General features: G+C 39.5%; 1 protein-coding gene and 1 long non-coding RNA gene across 6 annotated transcripts in view; one reads left to right on the top strand and one right to left on the bottom strand.

Moving 5' to 3' along the window:
* The window catches only part of LOC139765191 (uncharacterized), a 42,400-nt gene extending 24,924 nt beyond the window's left edge, over positions 1 to 17,476 (top strand). The window contains exons 3-4 of the long non-coding RNA XR_011716602.1: positions 7,339 to 7,546; positions 17,339 to 17,476. This is a non-coding gene — a long non-coding RNA (uncharacterized lncRNA). The remainder of the gene's footprint in view (positions 1 to 7,338; positions 7,547 to 17,338) is intronic.
* Positions 15,633 to 19,158, bottom strand: part of LOC139765190 (plexin-B-like) — a 538,550-nt gene continuing 535,024 nt past the window's right edge. For all 5 annotated transcript variants that reach the window (XM_071692470.1, XM_071692474.1, XM_071692472.1 and 2 more), the window contains one exon: positions 15,633 to 17,542. In XM_071692470.1, coding sequence (XP_071548571.1) covers positions 17,387 to 17,542 — 156 coding nt within the window. In that variant the 3' untranslated portion in view covers positions 15,633 to 17,386. The remainder of the gene's footprint in view (positions 17,543 to 19,158) is intronic.

Genomic DNA, 19,158 nt, shown 5'->3' with positions numbered 1-19,158 from the left:
GATAACAGCAATTGAAACTTGAAATTTGAAATGCTTGGAATCACTGATCTTGTAGGGTTGTTAATTGTTACAATGCCATGCATAGGGACAAAGATCATTTAGCATCACGCCATGATGTAGGAGAGTGATCATCCATGTGATGGATTCCAGTCAATCATAGTTCATGCACCACATTGTTGTGATAATTGATATACCGTGCTGAGGGAGTATTGATCATTCTGTCCTATAGTATGCTGAGATGATGATGCTTTTTTTTGCTACCTCATCACACTGCAGGACGTTGACCTTTGATGTCACCCGACAGTGTGGAATAATGACTATGATTTATTCTGGATCATTGCGACGCCGTGATGTACGACATGGGACATACACTTACACATGATGCTGCAGAACATTGATCGCTGATTGACAGACGATACCGATGGATAATGACCATTCACTAACGCATTACGCTGCGGGACGGTGATTATTCAATGATACACCACATTGAGAGACAGTGATATTCATTGCCTTTCCACGCTACGGGACAGTGACAAATCACTGGCATACCATATTCGGGGACGGCGATCAGACACACCCGCTATAAGAAACTAGCTGTGTTTTCGCTTTGTTCATTATTGATGGTCTTGTATTTCACTTTTTTTTCTTCTCTGTGTATATGAATATAGGAGAATACGTAGCCTGTATGGGAAATTTAATTATATAACTTGGACATGAACCAAATATTAATGAAAGTATAACACTATCCAAGGAAATTTCATCAACGTATGATATGACCTTGAAAACTACAGTGAATTCTTCCGTGAATCACCATAAGGTCTTAGCCTATCTGCTTTCTGTTGGCAGGCCGATTTCGTTAAAGAGTTTTTGGAATGTAGAATCAGAAGATCCATCATGCGGTAACAAACATCAGACACAGCATTCTCGCCGTGGTAGCTTAGATACTGGGTGGTACTGAGAGATGGTACTCAGAGAAATTTAACACAACACACATACACTAGATAAATATGCACGTATGCTCGTATCGTTGGTTACAGAATTTGCTTAGATTGTTGTTTTCCTTCCTGCTATATTGTCATCATTAGTTAGTCGCGAATAATTTAGATGAACAACACGCATCAAGGTATTGTTTACTGGTTTGTAAAGCAGAAGAATATAAGTTTATGTATTTATGCTATATCCTGTGTGGCGGGTTAGCAGCAGGAATGGATGACGTCAAGCAAATATCAATAAGTACAAGTGTACATATGTTTATGTCTGTATATGTATATGTATTTATATGTATGTGTATGGGCATTTATGAATATATATATGTTTATATGATATCCCTGGGGATAGGGGATTAAGAATACTTCCCACGTATTCCCTGCGTGTCGTAGAAGGTGACTAAAAGGGGAGGGAGCGGGGGGCTGGAAATCCTCCCCTCTCGGTTTTTTTTTTTAATTTTCCAAGAGAAGGAACAGAGAATTGGGCCAGGTGAGGGTATTCCCTCAAAGGCCCAGTCCTATGTTCTTAACGCTACCTCGCTAATGCGGGAAATGGCGAATAGTTTGAAAAAAAAAAATTTATTTCTATATATCATCAAAGTAATTTTTGCAGTAAGGGTATACAGCTTGGGTATTAGATTATTGATATTTTAGCTTAATTTGCGTGGTGATAATATCCCTTATGATTGAAGATTGTATTTGGAAGTTCATATTAACTCATGTCAGTGTACGTTCACGAATGAATTAGGATGCTACGTTTTACATCTATTTTACGCTCAGTATCTAGGGAATATATATATATATATATATATATATATATATATATATATATATATATATATATATATATATATATATATATATATATCTTTCATACTATTCGCCATTTCCCGCATTAGCGAGGTAGCGTTAAGAACAGAGGATGAGGATTGGACCTGTGAGGGAATATCCTCACCTGGCCCCCTTCTCTGTTCCTTCTTTTGGAAAATTAAAAAAAAAAAAAATGGGAGGATTTCCAGCCCCCTCTCCCTTCCCTTTTAGTCGCCTTCTACGACACGCAGGGAATATGTGGGAAGTATTCTTTCTCCCGTATCCCCTATATATATATATATATATATATATATATATATATATATATATATATATATATATATATATGAATATATATATATATATATATATATATATATATATATATATATATATATATATATATATATATGATAGATAGATAGAGCATCTTCCGACGGGATGAATGTTTCACGTATTGACTTAAAAGTGCCTTGAAGCTGCTTGAAACCACCAGCAACACTGTTCTTTACCTTGATTACTTTTTGTTAGAATATACAGAAAGGCCCTGTAATGTAAGCGGAGATAATCATCTAGGTTTAATTATAAAAACACATTATGGATTAATCCAAAATAGGCTGTAATTGCACGGTGGACCCATTTGATTCCATTTCCCTGAACACATTACAAAGTTCATTTCAGTATAATTATTTGTTACATTATTTTTCTAACTACATTTAAGTAAGTCGGAGAACACTACAGATTATAAACTTCACGGGAGGGGGGGGGGGGGACTTCATATCTTTCGATTATGAACATAGAAAAAAAAAGATGATCCCATGTTAAAATTTATAGCTTCTTAATATCGAATTATTCTGTTATTTCTTTAGAATTCTTCCTTCTTTTTTAAGTGTCTTTGATATTCGGATTTATGTCGTACATTTGAGAGAACATCTGTAGCACTGCTGATGCAAATGGACATTTGTTGTTTCGTATCACCCAGAAACAATGATTCGTTCAGAAGAATAATGGAATGATATTTCATAATGATTAATGTTTGCAGATACAATGGATATGAATTGTCTTCTCTCGTATTATTAATGAGAATAATGGACCAAGATGTATAATGGGGTTCAATCTTCTCATGAGAAATTAAGCTCTAAAATTTTCTTGCGCATTGACATTCACGATCGAGAAATTGCTTCTGAATGATAACAAATCAGGGTCATTTATAATGCAACGACCCGGGTCCGCCAGATTTCCAGCCTTTTAGTCTGGAGGCACACAGGTCATTGTAGCTCGCTTTGTGATTTTTCTAATGCAGGGCAAGTTATCGGAATTCTTCGTCTACCCCCCTGGGCTTGGGGGAACTTAGTTTACAAGGAACAGCAGTTCTCAATTTAACCTTATGCCACTCGCTGGCTCGCCCCTCCCACCGATGATGGACGCAGACTCATTACAGGATGCTGCAGTTCGTGGCGACTGCTTGCCTCCCTGGTTGATTAGTTCATATACTAATAGTTGGTGGACCCATTTTCGTAGACTGGAAGGTATGGATTTTTTGTGGAGATTGGATATTTTTTTCCTTTCATTTTTTTTTTTTACAGTGGCAGGATGGTCTTTTTGGATGTGGCTCCTCTGTTTGTAAAAACTGGTTAGTTTATAGAAATAGCGCATTGTTTGGTTTGCTTCACTGCGTCGTATTTATTTGAGGGTGAGTATATATATATATATATATATATATATATATATATATATATATATATATATATATATATATATATATATATGTATGATTTTTTTTGTGTGTATTTGGGCTAGCTTTTCTGTACTAGGTTTGGTAGTCAAGACGTTTGCGTGAGCAGGTTTAATTTTATTGAATGAACTTTTACGTGGGCTATTTACGTGGACTTTTTTTTTTTTTTTACTGGTTAGTTTTAGTGACTGGTGTATCCTTACCGGTAATTTGTCAGTTTAGGTGTATTTGTTTATCTCGACAACAAATCGTTTTGTGGACTGGATTTTCTTATCGGGAGGTAAGACTGTGTGACTCGTTCATGATGTGTAAGCTGTAAATGAAAACTGGTTTCGTATCTGTCGGTATGGATTATTGTTGGAGACAGGGTCTCTTTTATTGCTAAAGACTGATTCGCTCTTGAGAACTGTTTAATCTTCATTAATATTTTGTGAATTCTGTGGGGAATGTCTTTGTCTTGGGTCTTCGTGTGTTTGTGTGAATTTGATGCTGTCAGCAATTAAGTTTACTTGCCTATCCCCTTGCGCCTTCATTAATTACTTGGCAAGTTTTTACACGTAGTACCACTTAGCTTTGAAATGTTCGCTACACTGGTGGTTATGAGTTTTTCTTTTTGTGCTATAACTAACGTGTTTGTCTTACATGATTGATTGATTATCGAAATACGGACGTTACAGTTTTGCGTCAGAACGGTTTAAAACTGTACAGTTACCCAAGGGCTTGTGGACAGACGGGGAAGTGGGGTACGAGATGTATCATAGATTCACGCCCTTCGACGATAGGCTGTAAAGAACTTTTACCCTGTTGAAGGTGTGAATGATCATCGTATTAACATCTTAATCATATTGTCTGATTCATGTTTTCAGATGATTAACAGTTTTAGAAATTACTGAAAGTTTTCTCAGCTAGTTTTCCGTCGACATCACCACCTTGCCTTTTATCTTCATGCCCTAGTCAGCCACATTCATCATACTTTTCGTCGAAGTGACTTTTCAGCTTTTTCACGTAATCACTTAATTATACGCCGGTAGTCAAGCCAGACAACCGATATTTTTCTGTATAGCATATAATTTCCTACTGTATTCATTGAATTATGATTTCTTGTGCCTCTCTCTCGCTGATGGTCCGTAAAAATCCAGTCCCACACTTAACCAGTCCGAGGAACAAAAAAATAAAGTAATTTAGTTAATGCGACTTGGTCTGAAAAAACTGACGAGAATGTGCGTTAAGGCTTTACTCAATGTTGGTACACTTGTAAGTCTGCTTGCGTTAGACTTGGCTGGGTTTGGTTGAACCAGTTTGGAACAGTGGAGATGATGATTTGCCATTAATGCTGAATTTTGATTTATGAAAATGTAGGTACACGTATTACTTAGTCAGTAGAAAAAAGACAGTCATTTTTTTCCCCACGAACTGAATTAAACTAGTTATACACATGGTGATGGCCAAAGGAGAGGTGTGTTCTGGTGAGAAACTGGAAGGCATGATTGGCTCCACTAAAGCTGTTATGGCCGGACTCTATGGTTTTGAAGTGATGGTACAGGTTTTATTGATGTCTGCAGCGATTGTGATGTTTAGTTAAAGTATTTTCCCGCATCGTAGGAACAACTAAGCGAATCTATCAACATACGGACTGGGAAATAGTCAAAAGGTGTGGCACACGAAACATTCAGAATGTTTCAGTATGTTGCTGTTGCCTGCCTAGCCATAAAGATATATTACACTGGGAAGCTTACATTCCGCGTAATCCGGTTACTTTCACGTATATATTCGGTCATATATGTATATGCTTCTTAATTCCTGTGTTCGTATTAACGTGTGTAATACCAACACCGATAATCCTGCAGCTCTTTTTTTTTTTTTTTCGAAAGGGTAATATCTATAACTCTGTGCGAGCTGGAGTCAGTGTTAAACAATTCTCTTCGGTTTCTTCCACATGGCGTCAAACCAGCAGAGCTTGGAGTACTGCGTGAATTTTGAGTGAACGTCTCAAAGATTGTCCATAAGTATTGCAGATAACCAGAGGGAGTGATCTTATGCTATCTTACCAGGCTCCCGAGTAGATTATCCTTTTTCGTACGTGATGAACCCGGCGACTTTCTGTGTGTGTATAGACGTATTATCAATGTGTCGACCAAGGCACGTATTTAGCATCATGGTGCAGATGAGTCGTACCGTTGTGCTCAAGGGACGTACTGTTCCCGCTTATTCAGGATCGTCAGCTTTCATGGTGAAGGGGCGTACCGTCCGTGCCAAGAGGGTGTTTGTGATGGAGAGGGTACATCGTTGAAAGAAATGTTTTCTTTGCCTTCCTGTTGTTCGTGTGCCGTAGATTTCAAAGGGAATTTCGTTTGGTAAAGCTTTTGTCAATTAGCCAGCTGTTAGAGCACATCCTAGTAACAGCCCTCGAGTGAATAAGTCTCCCGAGATGAAAAGATTCAGTGCCACACACTGGAAGCTCCAGAGGACGTCCTCATCTTGCTAGTTAATCTTTACTAATTGCCACACCAACTACTCCACACTTGAGGTGACGCGAGAGGGTCTTAAGGAGCTGGGCAGAGTGATGGGGGGGAGGGGGGGGGGAGGTTGGATGAAGGTGGAGGACAGAGAGGGCTGTGGCAGTAATTAATGAGGGCGGTGTCAGGGAGGCTGAAAACCTTTAGAGGCCGGTTCGAGTCTTGTGAGGGATGATGGGAGGGAAGAGGGGTTTCGGCCGCCGGCTGGCCATCCAGTCGGGATTTTACGAGGAATTATAACCTATCGTGCCTGTGTGCCTTTCTGTGGCTTCCCCCCCCCCCCTTTTTTTTTTTTACCTTGTCATATTTATGCTGTTGTATCTGATTCTCTCTTGTAAACTAACGTAATCCTTGCTATACTGTATATATGACTATATTTCATCATGCTCTGTCTGTCTTGTATAACTTTATTTTGTCTGGTGAGTTACTGTTGTTGCTGGATAGGATAAAAAAGTTTTAATTTTAAAAATCAGTTGTGACTTTTTTTTCATCATGGTAAATGACAGTTAGAAAAGAAAGATGACTTTGACTTACTTCAAGTAATTTGAAAAGTGTTCATGATATCTGGAAAAGCGTAAGACATTCCATGAGGCCGCACCTGGAAAAGATCTTCATATGCACCTTTTTTTGATGGATTTTTTTTGTCACATTTCCCCTTATATAGAGCATTGCACTGAAAGTAAAAAAAAAAATGCATATTCCTTGATCGTAGAATGTCATTAGCATTTATTTTTTCTGGCAGTTGTTGAAGAAATATTTTTACATTAGATTAACTTCCTAAATTTCCTTAGATTATGCGAATTATAAGGAATTATCGTCAGCATGTAATGAAGATGGTAGGATTATTATTTTCTATTTTTTTTAACAAACAAAAGCTATTAGTATTTATGAAATAGTAATTACGACGATATATTAGTTGGTCAGTAACTGGTTGCTTTATCGCTTTGAATGTATGTATGTATGTATGTATATTTGTATGTATGTATGTATGTATGTATGTATGTATGTATGTATGTATGTGTGTATGTATGCATGCTTTATGTATGTATGTATATGTTTTAAACCTCACAGTTTCGGGAGAGTTTCGGGCTGATGGAAACTAGCATCTCGAAATTCTTCCGTTTTCTTAATCACAAATGTTTCGTGTGGTGAGTTTAAATCTGGGACCTCCGTATCTCAACAGACCAACTTTTCGTTTTGTCTGCCTCATGAATACGGGCTTTCCATCACTTGATAGTGCTCTTACATTCCCGTGGCTTCCCGATATTCTTAACGTCTTGTTCATTTTCAGGATTCGGGTCCTGTGGTCGATGCCATCCATCTTCGTGGACGTGAGGTGCAAGAAACCTTCTATCCCCGCTCGCGGGCGTCGCTTTACCATTACCCCCTGAGAGGCGAGAGTGTCTCTCTCTCAGTGCCTTGCGTTGGCGCACGAGTGAGAAGATCTACGGAACTAGGCTACCGTCGTGGTCGTATCAGTCCTCCTCGAGGCATGTGAGGTATGTTGTATATTTTGCACGTGAGGTATGTTGTATATTTTGCACGTGAGGTATGTTGTATATTTTGCACGTGAGGTATGATGTATATTTTGCACGGTAGGAATGTTCCTGACGTTTCTTAACTTTCACAAGTGACGAATCCTGAAAGTTTACTCGATGGTCCATGTTAGTTTTCTCATTTAGTATTCGTTTCTCGTCGTCCACGTGTATATACTGAGCCAACTGCTGGGTGGGGGTGGCGTTAAGTGATGTCTAGAGATGTTCCTGTTCCTATATATGCACTTGTCCTGATCCAGTTGCTGGAAGAATTGGTATAACGTTGATGTATGGAGAAGCGTCAGTGTGATCATGTGTTCTCCTCGTCTGATTGTGTCTGTGGTTAAAATCCATTAGAATTATATAATTAGATACACATTGGATGATTAGATGATTTTGTGCAGGTTAGGTAATTATGAGGATTAATAAAGCAAGCTTAACACCTAGTCATGGGGTCTTATGATTTCCCAGTGCCTCGGGATGCTTAGCAGAAGGTTCTGTTACTCTCATTGTTGGTGGTTTAAGTTTACAAATGATAACAGATCGTATTAAGTCCGTAAGTGTGGCGGTCGTGTTAAGATAGTCGTCGTTGGGTTGTGGTTTTAATGTGTTGCTGGTTATGTTGTGCTACCGCATCAGTTTAAGTCCACTGAGTGTACCTGTCGTGGTGCAGCATAGTATGTAGTAACACGGTGTGGTGTTTCGGCCTCAGTGTGTTGCTTTTAGTGTGCTACTGGTGATGTATTAACAGTGTTGAGGCTTTGTGTTGCGGTATATAGTCCATGGGTGAGCTGGGTACAACAGCCAGCAGTGTGGTATAGCAGGACTTTTTTTTCCCCCCATTCCAGGTGCTGTGATCAGTACCAGTTAGGTCTCGTCGGCTTTTAGTTAAGGGTCCCCACGTAACTGCTCAGCTCGCTTCCTGCATTGATCACGATGTACCCAAAATTATTTATTGATTTTATCCTGAGATTCTCCAAGAGTTTAAGATTATGGGGTTGCATGTCCCCCCCCCCACCCCAGTTGGTCGTTTGGCACTTAATGTCATGAGGGTTCAAGATCCACCAGCGAACCATGAAATGATCCTGTTTTTACTGAATTCTGGCGCGTTTGGTTGGCCCTTGATGCAAATTGGAAACTTTTAAATGCTAGAACACGGTAACGAGAATAGATAATTTCTTTAACTCGACCAGTGCGCTTCTAGAGAACAAAATGAATGAGGAGTAAGCAGTACAAGAGAACTTTACTGTTAGATCATTAAGTATTTTATTTACTTAGCATAACCCAGCAGGAAGCATCGTACACATATATGTTTCTTTACGTCGTAGTATAAATCGGTATTCGTATTAGTGTGTCTATGGAGACTCGTGCTTTGTTAGCCAGTGATGTCTGCTTGATACGGATGCGGAAGAATAAGAAATGAATTGCATTAATGTTTCATCGCCTCTGGTGTCTGGGAAAGATACGTTTTTCCTCCGACTCGTATTTGCAGACCAGTAGGAGGGAAGGAGGGGGTTGTGTGTTTGGGTTGGTTGGTGATGTATGTAGGTCCATACCTGGGGAAATTATGGCCTGTTTCACCTGGTTAGGTCAGCCATGGTAGATGATGATTAACTATCGTGTCTCCCAAGATTATTTGTGACGAGACAAAAAAAAAAAAGAATAAATGTCACTAAAGATAGTTCTTGAAATTATGAAAAAATTAGTAGAATTGGTTGAGTTCTTGTAGAGCACGGGAACTGATCGAGACCTGGAGAAACACTCCTCACTACACCACATCTGGTTAAGTTTGGGAGGTGTAGCACCTGACCTAACGTGCGCCAGTGTGACGAGGGTGATGGAGATGCCAGTAATGAAAGCCTTTCCACACAACTGGCCTCTCGTTGTGTTGAAGTCCTGAGAGATGTCATGGTTGAGCATCTCCGCGGTTTGCCAACTGTCAAGACTTGGGGAGAAGGCAAAACAAAAAAACAACAAAAAAACCTACAGGCTTGCAAACCTTTTTTGTGTGTTCCATCTTCCAGGAAGTGACAAAGGAAGACGTTAGTTTGTGGCTGTGCATGGTGACGAGTTCATGATTTTGGCTCTCTGAGGTTAAGTTGGTGAACTGGGGCTTGATACAGAGTCACTTGGAGAGAGAGAGAGAGAGAGAGAGAGAGAGAGAGAGAGAGAGAGAGAGAGAGAGAGAGAGAGAGAGCAGTCTTCCCCGCTGATTACCTCTAACTGGCTCTGTCTGGAGGGATGATTGGCCGGAAATGAATCCGTTGCTTCTTTTGTGATTTATTTGTTGGGGTTTCCTCTTTACGAGTGTGTTGGTCGGATGCAGCCATCTCATTGGACACACCGGAGACGACATAATTGTGGCTTGGGTCTCACTCCGTCGTATAATTGCGTCGAATGTATTTATTTATTTATTTTATTTTTTCCTCAGTGGGATGAGTCATAGTGTCCATGACTGACTTCAGGACTGAAGAATCTGACGATGGGTTTGGCTTAGTCGCTGTGGTGGTGGTAGTCGCTGTGGTGGTAGTCGCTGTGGTGGTGGTACTCGCTGTGGTGGTAGTCGATGTGGTGGTCGCTGTGGAGGTAGTCGCTGTGGTGGTGGTCGCTGTGGTGGTGGTGGTGCTTGGTGGCATTAGTATGGCGGGACGGGACTCCTCCGTCTTGATCGTTTGCGATGTATTGTGGACCCATACGAAGTCATTATTGATGGGCCGGACATCATTATACATCTCGACGGTATTCTGTCCGAATATGTCGCCTTGTCTCTCATTTTGGTCGGATATATCGTCGCTTGTAAGCGCGTTTCACGTCACTGTATTCGGTTATGATTTAATCTTCATTTTTCATATAATCACCATATGCCTTACCCTCTCAGTGTCGTTCCTTGCATCAATGTATGTTAGTAACTAAGATGCACACCGTCCGGGCCTGTGGATCTGTTTTGCTGGTGCCCTGGCGGTATATACGAAAGGATGCTGGCGGTATTATCGTAGTTGTGTCGTGACAAGGATGTGGTGGTACACCTGTATATATATATATATATATATATATATATATATATATATATATATATATATATATATATATAGTAAGGCTCGTCTCTTTAAACGTTATATTTAAATAGTTTTGCTCATATTTCCAGTGGGTCACCTTTTGTTAACAGTGTCACATCTAACCGATCATTCGCCCTCGGCTCCACTGAAATTTCGCAGTTTTCCCACCCGATTAATTCACGTATAATACGGCCTGGGAAAAATTACCCTAACTCAATAAAGTCAATTTTGCACAACAGAATTAATGCTTATCAAATGCTATATTTATTCACATCAGAAGAGCTAAATGATCAACAAAATACAATTCTGCTGACAATTTCTTTCCCAATTAGATTATAAATGGACAATTGATGAGCCACCATGAACCAGAACTGAAATAATTCCAATGTAATTATTATTATAATAATTCCAGCGTAATTATTGAAATAATGATAACCATTATTGTTGTTATTATTATTATTATTATTATTATTATTATTATTATTATTATTGTTAATACTATTACTATTTTGGGGGGTAATTGAAGCAGAGGTTGTAGTAGTAGTATTAAGGTTAATATTTGGGGCATTTACGTGAATTCCCGTTGGCTCTAAGAGTACATGCACCGCGGGAAACCGGAAAATACTGGAATGTAGTTCTTACCGTCACTTTACCCGTGTCCATCACGTCCGTGTTTGAGTTACCGTGGCTTCAGTCCAAGCAAACTACAGTGCGTCGTCACCCGCTGGATTTGTGTTGAAGATTTTATTGGGGTGGGGTGTTTTTTTTTTTTTTCGTTTATGGGGGTGTTTAGCACTGCATATAGACTCCGTTAGACGTAGACAAGAATGACGTACATAAAGACACGAGTTTGTTTTAGGTGTAAGGAGAGGAAGTGCCAGGGGGAAAGAGAAGCAAAATTATACAAAAAATATATTAAAATTTGAAAGTACTTCTTTGTTATATGATTTTTTATATTAAGTTCATATGCTTTTATGACTAAAGATTATTATACATTTATTTCATATATGTGAAATACGTATATACATTTTTGTATTCACGTAATCGTGTGCGTGAAATACTGTACGTACCTTGCGATAACGGCCGTCAGGTAGCTGCTAAGATGCATCCTGACGAGTTACCGCCGCTTCTGCCGGAGCGAAACGAGCGTGTCAGACTGTTCAGTGAGTTAGCCTGGTCGTGTATAGCCAAGTTGTGGCGTGCCGTCCCCGGAGTGCCGACATTAGCCACACATTGCCTGCGTCTGTACAACTTCGCCCCAGAAGTCTGGTCCGCGCCTTAACTTCGGCTAGAGAACAGCTCCTGACGATTCTTTTCAAAGGACTCCGCGTCGTCGGTCGGTGAAGGAAATATACTGTGTGGGTATATATATATATATATATATATATATATATATATATATATATATATATATATATATATATATATAACAATAACGTCACGTGGAGTGACAGTACCCAACTATTTAGATATAGGAAATGTAATGGGCGATCTTCTCAAAGGCTCTGGATGAGAAACGAAAGTTTTGGGTATTTTTTTGTTTGGGCAAGGACTGGTTATTAGTTAACTGGTTTATTGGTTATCCACCTTTCTGAAGATCTTTTCGGACACACATCCTGGATAATTAGTTCTCATTCTGTTTTAGGATGTTTTAGGGGAGCTGGCTAGATATCTCGATGGATGTTTTCCATATATCATTCACTCACCACTGAAAAGTAAGACTTGGGATGAGAAAGGAGCTCTGGTTATGTAATTCGCCCGGAATTTACCGTAAGCTCGATAATACCGAGGATATAACATGTTGAGATTGTTGGACAAATATAAGAAGCCAGACGAGACCGGTAATTCAAGCCTCGTTTGTGGTTATAATATGGTACTTTGCCTTAATCTCTTGTGACCTACTGATGCCTAACATGATGCAGTTTGTGTATGTTTGTGTGTGTGTGTGTGTGTGTGTGTGTGTGCGCGCTTGCGCGAGATTATTTCTGGACGAGCCGCGACCACTTGCATAGCAAGTGCATCGCAGTCGTTGGGGTTTTGTATCGTGTATTATACTGGCGCCACTTGTTGCATAAGCAAATACGTTGTATTCATGTTGGGTTCGCTGCGTGTTTTACCACCTCCCTTCCATCCCAGTACTATTCATCTAATCGGATTATAAAGCAACAAAACATGTGTACAAGGACAGATCAGCGTGTGGTTAGGATACCCCCTCCCCATTTATTTTTACCTTGGCATAATATCCAGCAAGTCACCATCACCATTGAAAGATTATCATCGTAAATCTCACCATTGTCAACTGGATGTAAACAAACTGGCCGCAGGGGAAAGGACGCTCTGACAAACACCTCTTTATCAGGGAGCAGAGCCAGACCGTCCGTCCAGGCTGCCGGCTTAAGACATGATAATATACTACGGGACGTCAGTGTGGCTGCGGCATCTTGATTATCCCAGGTTTTGATATCGCTGGCGAGGCGGGAACGGAGGAGGAAGGGAACGGTTTCAGTTCCCTCCCGTAAAATGTCTTTGGATCCATCTAAGCACCAAAGGCCAAGAGGAACATCCGGAACACAGCTGAATGTGTGATCTGTGGTTCCGTGATCCCTATGGAATGGCTGGCCGAGCAGGGAGGAATGGATCATGGCTTTATCATATTGTGGTTTCGTTGTGGGGTTATAGTAACCTGTCGTCGAGACTGTGCAAAAGTATTAAGCTCGTCTTGTTGATAAGATTTGTTCATTTCTGTTCATTCAGAAACATTGACCGTGTATGGTGATGCAGAACAAACTTATGGTCCAAATTGTACAATACGAAAATGTTTCTCTTTTAGCTTAGTCGAACATTAGCTTTCATTCCGCTTAGATAGCCCGAAATAGTTATTCCTCTTAGCCTAACATTTATTTGTCACTCCCTTCAGCTTGACATTTTGCAGTTACTCCGCTTGGATAGCCTGACATTTATTGTCACTCCACTTTCGCAGTAACTCCACTTAGCCTGACCTCACATTTTGCTGTCACTCCTCTTAGTCTGACAAATAACTGTCGCAAAGGAGGAGGCCTTTAGAACTACATTGCAAGAGGATGTTTCTTGTGTTTTGGTGTCCCCTTCACAGCAGTCGGTTGGCTAGTGTTCTGTTTCACAAGAGAGAATTGTATTCCACGAATGTATTCAATGTATTGTATTCATTTGTATTTCGAAATTGATTGTACTTAGTTTACTGTATTCCGTCGCTCATTTGTCTCGTGCTCTTTTAGAATTAACAGATTGCCTTGCCTGGGATTCGAGTCTGTGCGAGCACGACCCGAGGCGGGTCTGTGCTGACTTGCTGACTCTAGTTAGTAACGCTGACCACCACACCACGGAGACCCGTGTGTGTGTGTGTGTGTGTTTACAAACTGGAAGTTGAAAGATAAGTAGACAGCCGTATTTGGGAATCCCTTGCCATCCCTGTGAATCCCGCCCTACCCAGCTGCCCTCCTTGTAAAACCCTTAAGGCTTCCATGTGAAGCAGGCAAGGCGTAGTCAACCATAATATCCCTTGGGAGCTGGGGAGGCATGTCTGCCACACGGACATTGTATATCATGTGGATGTTGCGAGATGGCATTGATTGGTCTTCCCTCTGAGGCACGCAACCATTTCATAGTCCCACGTAATTTACGTCGTTTGTCGGCCCTGCACGGATGATCACATCCTCTCTCTCACGAACCTCGTAAAGGCCGTAGTCAGTTGAGAGACATGGACAACCTCCTCTATTTCGCAAATGAAAAGGAGCAGTGAGTTCCACTTGATTGGATATATAGATCATTGTTGCTGCACTGCCCACACTGTCTGCGTATTTATACGTAAAATTGAATCACCAAGTACTTTTACCTGCATGGTGTTTAGACTTTTACAACTTGATCTGTATCATTTAAGCCGTTTCCCCATGCGTCGCAGTAGGGTGGCATGTGATGCATCGTTCTCCCTATGCCAAACGGACGTGCATCGTAATCAACACCCACATACCTCTCCCCTTCACATGTCACACCGGATATACTCCCCAGCTGTAAAACCTGAAAGATATGCAACGCATCTCTCTGGAGATTTGATTGCCCATTTTCCCTCATGGCTCAGCGCTTACACCCAAGATCCCTTTATGAACTGCCTATAAACCAACTGCGACCTTTCAGTATCCTCATCCTGTGCAATCAGCCAATCATATCCTACCAACCCGTCACCTCCTGCAGCCAAATTCATCAGACATCATCTGTTCATGAGCCATACACACCCAGACCTAGAACACTCCATCCTAGTAATACTCCTGATACTGCTGCTTTCGTGGTTTCCCCCGGCTGCTTCATATGACCGGGTTCAGTTCATGTTTTATAAGGATCTGGTGCTTACAAAGTGTATTTTGGTGCTTAAAGTGTATTTTGAGTAGTTGTGACATTCATAATGGTTACCAGTTTTTAGAACTGAAAGGTGATAAAGTCGTTTATCACAGCATTTTTCAATTTTAAAATGAGAAAATGTACCCTGAAATTGAAACATTCTGTACAAATCAGCAAACTAAACAAGGATATCTGTGTTTTTAATGGTGTGAATAACCTTTGAAGTAGGTGTGAGATATCACTTCATACGTAAATTAATTTACTAAGTAGTAAGTAGTCACGAGGCTTTCCTGTAGCTTTTTTTTTTTTTTTTTTACAGTTAAGAAAAGTTTTATGTATATCAAGTGCTGTTTATCTTCACAAACAAGTAGTGTGGGGTCCAAAACTCGATTTTTAACGAATTAATCCTGTTTATGACCCTTAAGAGTAGTAATGATGGATGATGGCATGGTATTATTAGTTGTAAATCCAGGATTGTGTATTAGGGATGGGCTTCATTTTTTTTCCAGTTTAAACATAGGGTTTTTAATTATATTTTTAAATTTCATAGTTTTATTTTCACTGGACTTTTGTTTCAAATGGAGAGAAAAATGAGAAGAAAAGGACAAATGAAATATTCCTGATTCCTCTTGGCACTCACTTTATTTGTAGTAAAGTTGCAAGATTTTACACAATGCCCTCATACTCACATTTACAAAAATACTTTACAATAACAAAAGTTCTCTGTACAGATTTATACAATGTCCCCAAAATTCTTCGTCACCTCAGTAGCAGCTGACCAAAGCAGTTTTGTTGCATAGCAGATTTATATAACTTAGCATGCTGGTGGGATCAGGGGAAGAGAGGGTAGTTTGTAGAGAAAGGGCAAAATATAACTGTGAGGACAGAAGGTTTACAGAGAGAAATTAGAGGGCAACAAGTTCATAATAATAGTAGTTAAAAGTGTTTGTAATGAAAATCTTTTAAAAAGTAGCAATTATACTAAAAAAGAATCCAAAGATATTACACTGAAAGCAAAAGGGATTTGTTGAGAATTTAAGAGGCATAGGAACCTATATATACTTGGAAAGTACATAGTAAGCCTTACAAAACTGTACAACTAAAAATATATCACAAGATGTTTGAATAAACTAAAACTGATAAGTCTGATTAAAGAAACAGGGAAGAATGAGAATACAGTGAAAATGGATTATCGTGACAGGTTTCAGTTGAGACCTGCATTGGTCTTACAATACTGGACACATTTTCCTCCATTAGAATGATATTCATGCAAAAGCAGCTTCATTCAAAAGCTTTTTCTTGTCATGCATGTCACACCCTCCAATTGTCCTAAAAAAAATTATAAACGTACATTCTAGAAAAAAAATCTGAAGGGGATAACAGACAGCTATATACAAAATGTCTAACTGGATTGAAAAAATGAAAAAAATAAGACTAGTGGACAAGATGCACTGGATGGAGATGGGAGAAAACCTAATGCTCTCCGAATGTTCTTGACAATGCCTTTCGCAGTTACAGTATTCAATAACACTCTCATTAACATCATGGTGAGAAAGGGCGTCCCCCTCTGACATAACATAGCACCAAGCTTGTTAAAAAGTTGAGGCATTGGTGTGATCCAATGAGATTTCATATCTCCAAAAATGTAAAAGCAGTATAAAATAGCATGACTGTTATATGAAATGTAGTGTAATCATTACATAACTGGACTATGAAATATCCATATGGCAGTCATCCTCTCTCCATATATCTCCATTACTATTCTCCCCATCTTGGTCGAGCATAAAAAAAGACAATTGTGTATATACAAAAGTCAGCTAAAGTAACAGGCTCTTCTGCCTGGATAGAAGTGCACCCTGGAGCAGTGTCCCATCAATGTGGGTAAAGCATGGCAGATTTGCACGTGAGAAGTGATTTATAAGCACTTTATGTAAAACAAGGAACATTGTATCCTTAGGCACTAGCACTAGACCACAGCGACTACACAAATATGAAATCCAAAGTATCACATTCAGTTTGCCAAAGGGCAGAGCTTATGAGTGTCAGTATGAACTTTCATATATTATATACAGCAATCACCGTAAAAACCATTTTTCAGGGAATTTTATTCATGAACATAATTATCATTTAAAGTATATTATGAAGGTCTTTGTAAACCACCTCTAAATAAAGTACACCAAAAGTGAAAAGTTCAGATTCGTCAGGACCATAATATTGCACTATGGAAGAACACTGGTACTGGTAAGTCTCAGTAGCTGTTCTTGTAACAAACACTTGCAAAAAAAAAAAGTTTTTTTCCATATAAATAAAAAATGTCAATATTTTTCAGGAAACTGTCGCATCATCAGGCACAAGTGCTCATCCTGCATGTGCTGGCTCACAGTTCTGACAGTTGTCCTGCAAGCTGAAGAGGAGGCATAGGTGCTACAGGCCCTGCATGGCTGTAAGACTCCAGGATATATCCAATAGACTGCAAGCGGTGTGCCAGATTCAGTTTCCGGCAGTAAGGATCAGCATCCAATGACTCCAAGATCTAAGAAAGAGGAAAATACAAGCAGATAAACTTCATTCATGTGCTCCTGGTATTAAAAAAGATTATTTTGTTATGATACAACCTAAGACTTTGTTTATGGGGCTTCTGCAACGTCATGTGAGCAAAGTCCTTTATAATATCATATTTCTTTCTACTCTCATAATTCTTACACAAATGACAGGGAGTTGAAATCCTTGCTATTGGTGGGGATTATGTGATACATGAAAGTGCACCGTCTGTGCACTACATGTGTTTTACTTTTCCTAAAGAAGGGCTGGAAAAATTGGGCCAAGTGGCTTGATCCTGTGTTCTTAACACTACCTCGCTAACGTGAGAAATGGCGAATAAGTATTAAAAAATTATATTTATATATATATATATATATATATATATATATATATATATATATATATATATATATATATATATATATATATTCCTAAAAGTCCATGGGGTAAATGATATATGATAAGTTTCCAAGTGCACTTTCATGTAATAATCACATCATCAGGGGAGACACGAGAGAAATATAATAGTCAGTTGATATACAACGAAGATACGTAGCTAGGACGTCTTCGTTGTATATTAACTGACTGTTATATTTCTTGTGTCTCCCCTGATGATATTATTACACGAAAGTGCACTTGGGAATTTATCGTGTTTCATTTTCCCCACGGACTCTTAGGAATATACTTGATCACGTGCAAAATTGTGATCCTTTCCTATATATATATATATATATATATATATATATATATATATGGAGCTATGGTTTCAGTGAATTACACAAGACAGATCAAGACAAAAATGTGAATGAAAGTGGCATTTTTAGTCTTTTCCTGGAGCTGCCTCGCTGAAGCAGGGGGTAGTGATGCTGTTTCCTGTGGGGTGGGGTAGTGCCAAGAACAGATGAAGGCAAGCAAGTATGAATATGTACATACGTCTGTGTGTATGGGCATTTATGTATATGTGTATATGAGTGGATGGGTCATTCTTCGTCTCTTTCCTCGCGCTACCTTGCTGACGTGAGAAACGACGATCAAGTTATATATATGAAAGCCGGCAAGGCAGTGGGTTTGGCTGTTACTGCAGTGGAATTTATTGAAAAACGGGGTGACTGTATTGTTGACTGGTTGGTAAGGTAATTTAATGTATGTATGATTCATGGTGAGGTGCCTGAGGATTGGCGGAATGCTTGCATAGTGCCATTGTACAAAGGCAAAGGGGATAAGAGTGAGTGCTCAAATTACAGAGGTATAAGTTTGTTGAGTATTCCTGGTAAATTATATGGGAGGGTATTGATTGAGAGGGTGAAGGCATGTACAGAGCATCAGATTGGGGAAGAGCAGTGCGGTTTCAGAAGTGGTAGAGGATGTGTGGATCAGGTGTTTGCTTTGAAGAATGTATGTGAGAAATACTTAGAAAAGCAAATGGATTTGTATGTAGCATTTATGGATCTGGAGAAGGCATATGATAGAGTTGATAGAGATGCTCTGTGGAAGGTATTAAGAATATATGGTGTGGGAGGCAAGTTGTTAGAAGCAGTGAAAAGTTTTTATCGAGGATGTAAGGCATGTGTACGTGTAGGAAGAGAGGAAAGTGATTGGTTCTCAGTG

This window comes from Panulirus ornatus, chromosome 53 (assembly GCF_036320965.1).
Source record: "Panulirus ornatus isolate Po-2019 chromosome 53, ASM3632096v1, whole genome shotgun sequence".
Lineage (NCBI taxonomy): Eukaryota > Metazoa > Arthropoda > Malacostraca > Decapoda > Palinuridae > Panulirus > Panulirus ornatus.
Note: the sequence above shows the minus strand (reverse complement) of the source record. Positions and strands in the feature narration are given on the sequence as shown.